General features: G+C 44.4%; 1 protein-coding gene across 1 annotated transcript in view; it reads right to left on the reverse strand.

Annotated features, from left to right (window-relative positions):
* Positions 1–12,607, reverse strand: part of plekhh3 (pleckstrin homology, MyTH4 and FERM domain containing H3) — a 34,006-nt gene that overhangs the window by 10,434 nt on the left and 10,965 nt on the right. The window contains exons 3-6 of the mRNA XM_019875722.1: positions 8,750–8,844; positions 3,741–3,923; positions 2,303–2,460; positions 146–269 (exon numbers count right to left, since the gene is read on the reverse strand). Coding sequence (XP_019731281.1) covers positions 146–269; positions 2,303–2,460; positions 3,741–3,923; positions 8,750–8,844 — 560 coding nt within the window. The remainder of the gene's footprint in view (positions 1–145; positions 270–2,302; positions 2,461–3,740; positions 3,924–8,749; positions 8,845–12,607) is intronic.

Below are 12,607 nucleotides of genomic sequence, written 5' to 3' on the forward strand. Positions count from 1 at the left end.
TGTGTTTACCAACAGTTTTTTTTTTTTTTAACCTTCTCTTAAGTGCCACCAAAAAAGCAAAAGAGATGTGTAGATATACAAAGAGAATTCTCGGAAAATGCAACACTACATTGAAATCATGACGTGTATGTGGAAAAAGGCTTACATGTGTGCTCCAGGCTGCCGTAGGGGAAGGGCAGCAGCGGGGCATAGAGGGGCCCATGGGTGTACTTCAGGATGGGATTGTGCTGGTAGATGTGCTCCACCACCTCAGGGTTGAACTTGTTCTCCTGAAGGACAACGGGCGAAACAAAAGTTGCGGAGAAAGTTCATATTGCTCCCCCGAGCGTGCAGCCGATCTGGGCCAGCGGGTGATTGAGTGCGTCTGGGGCAGATTGGACCGCGACTCTGGCAACCTTCAAAGCGCCGGCGAGGTCAAGTGACGACCCGGCAAACGGCCGCAGCACGATAGACATGTTATATTTTATCCGCCCGAGTCAGCCAGGTCAACGTGTTTCGGTCTTCCGTGGCCCAAGCGCCCGGACGCCTTCCAGTGGCAACAGATGGCTCGCACGCTATACAGCCCGGCACCTGTTGCTTATTAGTAACGCCGCCACTGCCGCTCTCAGGACTTTTCCACAGCCTCTCAAGCCTGCAGCCACCTTCTCGGTGGCTGGCTTCCAGATGAGCTTATTTACTGGGGCCCGAGTTGACACATTCCTCCGCGGTGTTTCGTGCACGCAGCCTTGTCTGTCTGAAGGGCACGGACGCTTTGAACGTAACAATTGCGCAATTTCTCTCAAGACTCCAGTTGAATTCTGCTTTGACAATAGCCTTGCTGGTGTCAGATGAGGCATGACATGCCTGTCACATAAACATGCCCATAATTTAGACTAATTATCCAAACCATACCAAGCATGTTGGCTCAGAGCAAACAAAAGGCGTGTTTAAAGAAGAGAATGGCGGACAGTTGATGCAGCTCTCTTCCAATGAGGGGGACATATAATGGAAAACTAACATGTGGGTCTCAGGACAGCCCGCCGAGGCATCACTTGTGAAATTACCCAACCAAGAAAGTCTTTTGTGAGCTGCATATTTCCCAAAAATGTGTCCTTCTGTTGTTTGCTGTGATGTAAAAGTTTGGGTCATTTACAAAAGAGCACCTACACAGAGTTTATCTACCCGCGACTTGATAGCTAGAGTGGCTAAAGAGCCACCATTTTGAAGCACGGCTCTTTACAGAATCACGCTGCAGAGTAAAAGCATTGATAGCATTCCAGCCCGAGCTTTACCCTCGGTTGTCATGGTAATAAAAGCTATATAGATGATGGTGGCATAACCATATCACAGGAATATTAATAGTACACCCGCCACTTGTTTACATTTTAAATAAAATGCATTGTTGCTTTTCACCTTCTCCGCAGCGATCTAATGGAATGAATGTCACTTCCTGCCAATGGCCATCATCTGTCACGTGGTTTCGCGCAATTATTTGCAGAGGAAAATACACACAATCTGACAATGTTAATCAATACCCAGATCCGCACATAGCTTGAGCCTAATCTGTCCAGCTAACAAACAAACAAGCGATTAAACTAAACTGGCGTCGATATTGGAAGACGCTTTAGAAGATACATGATCGATCCTGCTCAAACAGAACAGGCTCGCTTCCTAATTTCGAGAGCATCCAAAGGTGAAACGACTCAAGCGATTGTGAGGAGGAGGAATTCAAAAGTGAGTCATTAGTGGTGTCGCGGAGGTGTCCTCGAGCAGCGGGACACACATTTTCCCATGGGTCATTATGTCGTGACTCATTTTTATCGGTGTCAAATCAACTTTTTTTTTTTTAAATTCTAAAAAGACATGGAAATGGGGGTGCGAGCTCCACCTGGTCAAGCCACCGGACAGATTAAGCACTTTGAGGTGAGACACCCTCGCCGTTAGATGACTCAAACGGGAGGCCAAAGTGAGCAGAATGTTGGACCGGCCTGAGACGAGACGAGGTGACCGCCTGCTCCACGAGATTCCAGTGAGCTGTTCTCTCTAGCAACCCCGCTTCTAAAAATAGCCTTCATCAGCCCACTTCAGTCTTGTTTGTTCACGCGCGGTGACTCAGCAGCCCCAAACAATCACTTTTATCTCCAAGTTCTGCCTCGCCGTTTCAGCTCCAGGGAAATACGATGACATCATCAAACTTTGGACTTCGGGCCCTTTGTGTGGTTTCCATAGCAATCGAGCACGGGGGGTGGGGGCTCGGGGGCTGGAATAACCTGTAGCCCGCTGGCTGTTTGTGTTTGGTAGCGCAAGTTTTTTTTGACCTTACCTCTATATCCTGGATCAGGAGTTGGGTGGGAGTCTCCACGGGCGCTTTGGTGTCGATAATTTTCTGGATGGCGCAGGCCCAGTGCACGGCCTCGTTGAAGTGCTTGGTGTACAGCCTGTAGCAGTGCTTGCGCCCGTACACCGTAATGCTCCAGTAGCCTTGAAGTACAACGCGGAAACATCACATTATATCACTGATGATCAATCGCCACTCTTGGAATTAGACCACGCCAAATCAAACAGCGGAACTGGGTCACAAAGGGTTCCAAAGTCTACTTTGTCGAAAACCAGAGTTTCTTGTATGAGCAACTCTGAGCTGCCAGAGCTGCGGCGCTCTTATCGGGCCTTCCTGCTACGTGACTTGGCACCGTGTCCTCCTGTCTTGATCTCCTAACACCCCAAAATGATGAGGTTTAACAGCTTGGCGCGACGGACACTTTTCACATTCGCTTGAAGGATGCCAAAAAAGGCACTTGTGCAATCCCACAGGAAGTGAGTCTAGAAGAACACTTGCATTGTCAGCTGCGTACCAACTGTACAGTCAACCTGCTGGAGAATACCCAAAGAGGAACTAGAGATGGTTTCTGCGGCACAGTTTATGATTTGATTGTTGGAAATTCAATTCAGAACCCAACTGGTTCTATGATCAGGTTTGAGCAGGTTATTTATTTTCTTCCCTAAAAGGTCAGTGTTGCAATGAAAACCTAATCAACCCTTTCGGGGATAGCGGTTACTGCTTTGGACATCTTATGTTACCAAGTTACAGGGTGCATGAAAGGGTTAATGAGGAGTACTGAACAGGAACTAAATTATAAAGAAGCAAAAAAAAAATAAAATAAAATACAAGGAGGAAGTACGCTACAATTTTCAATTCTAGAATAAGGAGCAAAATGTTTTATAGTAGCTAAATGGAAGTCATTACGACGCCAGGAGAAAGCCGCACTCCCGCCAAGAAAATTCCCCATAATGCACAATGAGGTAGTCCAAAATATTTGCTGCTGGACGGGGAGGCTGAGTAGTAAAATCCCAAAATATTGACAATCGTCTCATCCAGCCTGGTTTCCTGGTATCCTAAAAAGTGTTTCGTTTCATTCAGAGAAGGAACCGAGATGCCTGAGTGATGGCTGAGAAGATTCTAAACAAACTTTCGACCACATTTTGGACTGAGCAGCGCTGGGACTTCCCAAATATACTCACAATTACAGTGCGTGTGGAAGCACAAAGGGGAACCACAAGACATCACATACATCTGAAAACATGCAAAACATTCAACTCGGAATCTCTGAAAGAGTCCATATCACAAAATGCCGTGAGGGATATGAACACTGCAGACATGAAACGACGACAGAGATGTCATGCGTGAGTCGGCCATGTGTCAGCCTTGCTCTGTAGTCGTGTGTGTGTGTGTGTGTGTGTGTGTGTGTGTGCGCGACTCTCACCCGTCTCCTTGAATGTCTGCTTGTCTGGCCAGATGACTGAGCAGAGGCTGGTGAGCACCAACGTTCCCAGTCTGCGGGCTCCCTTTTCCGGACCACTGTAGTAGTCCAGCGAGTCCTGGTTTAGCACGAACCAGAAGCGCCTTTGCTTTATCCAGTTGCTTCGCACCTCGCGCAGCAGCCAACCTTCCCCAAGACGAAAAAAAAAAAAAAGCACAAATGATACTCTACTAGTAACATAGATGACCAACGTACCATTATAGAGAATATCTCAAATGCTAGTGGCAGGCCCATTATTCTGTCAGTCACCAATCGATGAACTAAGATACATTATTTGAAGTGAATGAATAATGTTTTGGATCAATACAGTGTAATTGGATAGCTTCCTGGGCAGTTGACGGCAGATAACACATGACCGAGGATTTTCACTCACTGCAACATTGCGAGATAACCATATCATGTGAAGAGTAAGCAAAATAGCATAAACCTGTAAATAATGTGAATAATGCACAACAATACACATGAATTTTAATGGTGCTTATTCTAAATTATTATGTTTGGGCCTTGGTGGAGGTCTGCGCTCTGCTGGATGCTAATGGCCACTCATTTACTTTGGGCCAAGACCAAAACATTGTTCTTATTTGACTTTACACCACATTCTGGCAGCCATGTTATCAGAGAATTTCCAAGAAAAGCTCTGGCCCCCACCATCCCCCCCCGAATGTTCCGGCCAACAGGTAGCCTTGTCCTGCAGCTACAAAAACATCACTGCATAATATGTTTTACTTAGAATAACCCCAGAGGTCTGTAATTGTCCCCAAAGTTTCTGTATGGGATGGACCTGTCGAGGTAAATGCTAGGGGGAATACAGATATAGCCAGTTAATGGTAGAGCCATTAAAGCCTGCTATCCAGCCGGCTTAATTACAGCTGCGGAGTAAGAGAAAGGAGAAAGCAGAGAGATACTGTAGTGTCGGTGAAGGAACAGTGAATGGATAAAAGTGACAAGTTGTCACGCAGAAGAATTTCAAACCAAGACATTTTGGCTTTGCTAAATGAACACAGGCCAGACGATGTTTGTTTTTTCAAAAACTCATTTGTCATCTCTGATCAGCTCTGTCTAAAAATGGCAAAGCTATGCAAGGAATGCCATTGTTTGCTGGTGACCCAAAAAAAAAAAAGTCCCATTTAAAACAATTGAAAATGCAGTTTTTTATTTTATTTGTCCACCGATACAATATACAACTTTCCTTTCTTTCCTACAACAGTGCCTTGCTGCTGTAATGGCAAACATGTAGATTTCGGATAATGGCCAGAGGGGGAAAAAAAAAAGACAATTTGTCTGAATTCATAGATGCATTTGGATCTAAAAGAGTAACCACTAAGGCTATTTGGATTCTAGCTACGAATCAAAACAGCAGCTTGGGAACAAATAAACACTAATCCAAATAATTTAACCCGACACAAACTAACTAGCTAACCAAAAAAACGGTTTAACTAGCTAATACTAGCTAGTACTAATTAGCTAACAAATTAGCTAACAAGCTAAGTAAATTATCGAGCTCATTTACTAGTTAACTTCCAAACTACACAAATAACTAAATAACTAGCTGACTTACCAATTAGATGTTTACAGGTTAACTAACACGCTACACAAACAACGATTTAGCTTGATAACCAGTAACCCAAATTACCAACTTGCTTGCTATCAACCAACACAGAAAACTAAATACTGTAATCAGATACCTAACAAGCAAGCTTGCTAACTAATGAACTAAATACCTATGAAACTTACACAAAAAAAATTTAATAATGCTAATTAAAAAAATGGAAGTTACTCAATACATAGGTAACCAAATAACTAACTAACTAACTGCAGTGATCAATTTCTAAGTATCTAAATAATCAATGAAAATAGCAACGTTAATTATTTATTATTACAAACGTACTCACAGAGGCCTCGTGCCAACTGTTACGTCAAAGGCTCCCGGCAAGTATTTGGGGAAATATAAATATGTGACTAAAATATTGAACCCATGTCTGCGACATTGGCAGCGGGTCTACTCTCATCAAAAGCCCTGTGCACGCATGTTGGAGTGTGCCTTCAAAGCGTCAATTAGGCCGCGAATCTGGCAATGACGCCATCGGAGCATCACGGCTTCCTCTGCGGTTAGTGAGCTGCGTGCCACCTGTCAGCCTGTTTACTCCCAAGGACTCCACTTTTACATGTTTCCGTGCGGTCCCACCTCTGCTCAGCCGACGTGGTTTTCCCAGGCACTGTGACACCATCGGGCCAAAATAATTAAGCACGTGGAGTGAGACGAAGGGGTGCTCTCAGGCTGTTTCCTATTTAAGAATCTCTCTATATGATCTTTATAGAGGGTCATCAAAAGGAGACCAAAATAGTCCTGCTTCAAGCTATTCAACGCCACAGCATTAAACTAAAAGGGTTTGAATTTGCCGCACATCAAGAATGCAGACAAGCCGAGCGGGTGCGAGACACGGGGAGAAGCGCACGCCGAAGACACGTCGACGCCTCTGTCAGGCATGGCATGTCGCACTTAAGCTTCCTGTCACTCACAAAACAGATGAGCAGCATAAGGAGGGGAAGGAGGAGGGCTTTCGGGACCCCATAAACTTGCTCCACGCTCCCCCCATCTGGATCCCATCTAAGTCCTGCTAATGCCTCCTCCTGGGGACCGCGGCTCACCCTTAATTTGTTTCATTTGTGACCTTTCAACCCAGCTCGAACATCCCTACCCCCTCAAGCTGAACGAGAGCACGCAATCCCTCTCCGCGCATCGATTTTTACTTCTCGTTTGCCATTTGCAATTATTGAACAGCACTGTCCCCTCGAAATTTGTTAGTTGACAACTGTAGTGTATTTCGCCGGGCGTCTTTCAGTTTTTTTATTGTTACTCTGCAATTGCAATGTTATACAAGTGTGCCACCAGACTTGCCAATAATTATTACTGTCACCAACAATTACCCACCCCCTGACTCAACTTCAAGCCATTTCTGAGCTCTGGGCTCTCAGAAGAACGTGTCGGTTGTTTTTTTTATCAGAGTAGTGGGTTGCATCGCATTAGATATGATGGTGTATCCACAGACATCTGTTCACAAGGGTGCCGCAGGGCTCAGAGTTAGGTCCACTTTTCTTTACTCTTTATGTGAAAAATTGTGAATATGTGTCAACTTCAACACCATCTTTATGCAATTGACCCCTTTTGTACTGCTGTGCTGCATCTCTTGCACCCAAAAAATACACTGCATGAGCTGAAACGTGTTTTAAACTCATATAAAACGAAACATATGTTTTGTTTTTACCCCATTTAATAGTCATGAATCTTCATATATTATTTACTAAGAAATTTGGAAAAACATCTGTTTTGCACTACACTTAATGAGTGTACCAAAAAAGGGCCCGCAGATGAGCGATTAATGGAGCGTGAGTGGGAGTGCCATCGCGCCAGTTTATTTGAACTGTAAAGCAACAGAGGTATGTCAATAAAGCAATCTCTTTCTGTCACTATGGCCTATTTAAGATGGCCGGGGTCAATGTTTACACATACCCACAAGGCCTTTTACCATATTTCTTTGAACACCAACCGGTTGAAAAAACATGTACAGTACTTGACATTGACATGTGCTGGCCTTAAGAGTAAGTATGGTTCATATTTAGGTTCATTGGGTTTAGAGCTGCAGTTGTTTTTACTACCGTGTCGCATGGTAACTGTCAGAGCAAGGCAACATGACAGCCACCATTACGCCAAACAGGATGCAAGTTATCCAAGTACTGGCTTGGATAGAAAAAAAAATAATAACAACCCAAAATATCCTATGAGCTCAGTCCTCAAAAGCACGACATGGGCAAGGCAAAACGACTGTTGTGACGTCGACGGCCGTCCTTACACTGGGCCCACGCGAGCAGGCGCTGACCGCATGTGGCCCGTAGCTGCACGGGCCGGCTGCCGGGTGACGAAGCAGTAGGAAGTTTTCGACAGTGCTTATTTACGAGGACAGGACTTGAACCTTTCAGGGCAGCATCAAGACGGCTGACTCATGCCGTTTGTTGTAATTTGACTTGTTTGATTACTTTAACCTGTCACAATTTAAACTAATATAGCACACACTGGAACGCAGATACACGGCAAAAACAAATGTGAGCTATGTGGGTGACTGTTGGAATTTATGTAAACCTATCAAGGTACCAAATAGCTAACTAATTACCAATGACCAAACTTCACAGATAATATTAGTTAATCAACAAACTATATTAATAACTAAATAACTATCCAGCTATTGTATCAGTTCATTAAAAAAACTAACAAGCTTCACAAATAAATACCTAGCGATGCTGCTAAGTAACCAACGACTGGAATAACTGATTAGTTAAATACCTAACAAGACACCTAATAAATAACTATCCACCAAACCACGTAACTTGCTAACTCACTACTCAAATAACCAGGCAACTAATCAATGAGCTAGCTTACTAGCTAACCACACACATACCTAACCAACTACCCAAGTAACCCAATGACTAGCTAACTAAGTACACTGCTGGCGAAATGATGTTGAGCTAAAACCTTATTTTGTTTTAACTGTACACATAAAATGTATCTACAAGCACATGCAAATCGATCTGATCGAGGCAGATGACCGCCCCACACAGTTTTAGTTGTCTTCAGGTTCACTTTGTGGCCACGTGGGGATCCGTTGACCGCGTTTAATGTATCAGGCTGCTTAAACGGCTCCATATGTGCAAAGTGCTATATAAACGCTTTAAATTGAAGCAAGGCGCTCTCAGTTTACAGACAAGGCGTTTGACTAAAGTGAATCCTTGAACAATACTATTTAGATCAAAATGTGTCGGGCATGATTTGTTTCAAAAACCAGGACAAGCCCATCACTCCATGCTGACACATGCAGTACAGTAGATGATTGTGCGTAGCATCTGAGTAGGAAGAGATGAGTGCCAACGACGGTGTTTATTTTATGAGCCTGACTCACCTTTGACCAGAATTTCAGGTTCTTCCTCCAGGGCCATCTTGTTCTTCTCCAGGATAAGGCTCTTCATCTCGTCAGCCGCATCTGACACGGCCACTCTGCGTTGGGGAGGAGAATGTAAATAAATAACTTACGACCACTCCCACACGCACGACAGCTAAGTGACCCCGAGACAGCCCCGTGGCCTCCCCATTCTCACCCCGTCACCCCTGATTTGGATCCTCTTTTCAGGTGGGGGGAAGAAGTTCCATATAATACCCTCAAGTGTTATGTCACGACGCCACTGTGGGCAGCTTGCCCCGCTTTTATCACCTTGCGCCGGCGTGTCAGGAGAGAGCGACTGAAAATAAACGTGACAGGGCGACACCGAGCCCGCCGGCCAGCCAGCCGGGCCGTATCGCTTTTGGAAGGTTCGAGAGGTCAGAGGCATGAGGAACTCAAGCGCTGAACATCAAACATCTGTTGGTCGACTGCGGAGTGGTTCTGTTACGCTGACTCAGCATCGCAGGGCGGACGACCTTTACCACTGGTTGCATTTCATCCCCCTAATTCACGTCTACCTCTCCATATTTTTTGCCATCGTGCTGTCAGACGTGACATTGATAACATAATTACGGAAAAAGTAAAGCTCGATAAAGCGCTGAAGACAAACAACCTTTTTTTTCGAGAGAAAGAAAAACATTTCTTCGGCTTCATGTATATTTTTCCAGTTGTCAAATTTCAATGTCAATATTTTCCTTTTGAAAAGCGAGGAAAAGATTTTCCTGTGACATCACGCACCTCGGGCCACGCCCAAAAGCCGCCGCATTGTTTTGCTCCGGTGCCTGTTGAGTATTTGAACGGATACATTTAATGATTTGGATATGAAATTTCTTTTTCACTCTCATATTCCATGGCAGTGTTTCTGCATGTCACATTTGACATGTGTGAGCTCCACAAGGCTTTGAAAAGTGAGTGGAGGGCCCTTTCGAAAGCACCTTTTCATTTAGAATAATACCTATGCCCCCAAAAAGTTTTTTGAATCATGAAGTCATCATACAAGGGTGCGTTGTTAAAATAATGGAAGATCCGAAAAGCTCCCATCAAGACCTTTCACTTCTGCTGTGACTTGATGCAGTTTCTTGAAAATACTTTCAACCTTGTTGCGAGTTAACATCGACTTCATCTGTTGAGGTGACGATCAATCGGCACCAAAAAAATGAACCGGTTATGAGGCCACTATCGTCCATCTCTGTCCACCAAGTTTGAACACTATCAGATTTAAAAAAAAAAAAAAAAATGTTTTGACATTTATTTTAATAATAAGCGTGGAATTTTCCCTTTGCCCTCGAGCAGTTTTTTTTTTTTTAACTCTAAAGAGCAATAAAACCAAAGACCCTTTGTGGGTAATATGAAGTGTCTCCGGGCAGATTTGTGACCGTGAGAGAGTGAAACGTAAGCAGACAAACAGATGAAGCAATGAAGCTCTGGTAACTTGGGTTAGCGAGCTGCTGCTCCTCTTCATCGCTACGAGCTGTTTGCGCCGTTTCTCTGTGTCGTCTTAATCCCCATGTCAAATGGCTTCCTGCTCTCCACAGGAAGTGGCCCAGCGCGGGGGCCTCCTCCATCGCAGCTTTTGCTAGGGCTTCTGGGAATGAGAGGGGGGCAAGGGGTGGGGGAGGGTCTGAGCTTGCTGTTTGGAGGATGAAGAGGCGGGGGGGACGGTTTGTGGATTTATCTGCCAAACAGCTGTGCACATCCAAAAGCTCCACATCACCCTTGGGGTGTGTTGGGGAGGAGAAGATTGGCCGCCGGGCTGCATTATATGTCTGTTTTTGAAATTACCGCTTGCCATCTTTCACTTTAATTGCACAGAAATTGAAGTGTGGAAAGTTGTATGGGTTCAAACGTTCGTGATAACGCTCGATTGCAAAGCACATGCTCAACTTATGCAAAACAAACGTGACACTGAAACAACTATTGGCAACCAGTGGCACGCCATTGGAAATGAAACGCAGCCATTAAATATTCAACATTTTATTTGGACATGTGCCCCTGTACTATAAAAGTCGTAGAATGCAAAAAAAAAAAAAAAAAAAAACGCAAATCTTCATGGCATGGTTTCCCTACTAAAGAAACACACCCCCCAAAAAAAAAAAAAAATAATAAAATCTACCCGTAAACAAAATGGACTCCAAATTGCTGTTAAAGTTGCTGGCAGTTGGAAAAAAAACTGATTTCTTTGTCAAGCAACTTTCATGGTAGTTCATGCATACAGCAACACAAGTAATTGGCCAATTGTAAAAATTGATCACTTTTGGAGTCCTGAGTCAAAGCCAAAGGCAGTTTTGGAAAAGAAAAGTTCAAAACATGTGCAGTTTTTATCCTCCAGGCACTGACGTTGACTTGCTCCTCTCAACAACAGAACAATAGAAGCATCCCGACTTGGCGGGGCGTGGAACGTGGCCACATTTTCCTAGAAAACTGCGCAACGCAACACAGCCAAGTTTGCTTTTTGAACTCCAAGAATATTATTACCGAGATGGACCGCCATTAAAAATAAACTGCGTGTGCAGCTTTTGCTGCTGGGACGGCGGCTGCATTTAAATCCAGAAAGCGCTGGCAGCAAAGTCCAACTAAGAGTTTTTTAGACATTTGGGTACTTCAAATTCCAAATAGCTCATGCGGCTCGCTAGTATTCTCTTGCTGCAACGCTGCAAATAAACACTCCCGCATGGAAACCAGGTCTTATCTGGAAGGGTTTTTTTTTATGTCCATCTAAATCCCTGTCACCGTATGGACTAATTCTGCCAGTCTGCGGGAAGGTCTGTTATGTTCACGAAGGGTTATTAACGACCCGGGCGTCCTTGCATTTCTGTGTTTATTTCAACGCCCTTCAAGAGGGCCAGGCCAGCCGACAATTCGCCCCATCTATTTTTTCGCATTCGTGAGCTTAAATATGAAACGGCGAGTGTCAGTTGATCGCCGTCAAAGATTCCACGTGCATTTAAAAAAAAAAAAAAAAAAAAAAAAGGGGGGCATTTGTTTTGTTACGAAGGGCCCAGCTGATTTTATGCCACAATTCAGACTCATTGATTATTACTCGATGCGAATGAGGTTTTCGAGTCGTTTCAGATCGATGAGGACATCAAGCTTGACAGGAGAAAGAAGTCGGATTCATTTCCTTTGGATGACATTGTACTTTTCTAAGACTGTGAGGCACGCCTCTGAAATCAATCAGGAGCCTCAGGTCCAGCATTCCGGAAAACTGGAAATCATTTCCTAGCCTCTGCCTCGGGGAAAAAAAAAAAATGCAAAGAAACATGTGACAGTTCCTCCACGCAAATGCAAAAAATAAATAAATAAATAAATTAAATAGGTGCACCGTCACTAGTGACAGGCATGTATCGAGGTATTTCGAGACAAATCACTTGCCGGGGACTTGAACGAGTCGATTATTTTGCCCATGGCATAACGCAGCGCCAAAACGGCAGCTCCCCACAAGAGACGCCCTATAAGGACATTTCTGACTTTCCTCAAACACATCATTATGTCAGAATGTGGCCCGGCTCAGGTCACCCAAACGACCGCAAAGATGAGTCTCAAATTCGACAGGAGGAACACACACACACACACACACACACACACACACACACACACACACACACACACACACACACACACAAGAAGAACGAGACACAATGTGATACAGGGGGAAGTTGTGAAGAATACAAAAGGAGGATGCTTTAAAAGAGGAAGGGCAATATTCGATGAACTTGAGAGGATAAGCTGCTCACGACTCATCTATTCATTACTAATGGTGCTACTACCACTAAGTGTGTGTGTGTGTGGGGGGGGGGGGGGGCGCACCCTTTCCTCTCC

The sequence above is a fragment of the Hippocampus comes genome, unplaced genomic scaffold (assembly GCF_001891065.2).
Source record: "Hippocampus comes isolate QL1 unplaced genomic scaffold, H_comes_QL1_v1.1 scaffold93, whole genome shotgun sequence".
Classification (NCBI taxonomy): Eukaryota; Metazoa; Chordata; class Actinopteri; order Syngnathiformes; family Syngnathidae; genus Hippocampus; species Hippocampus comes.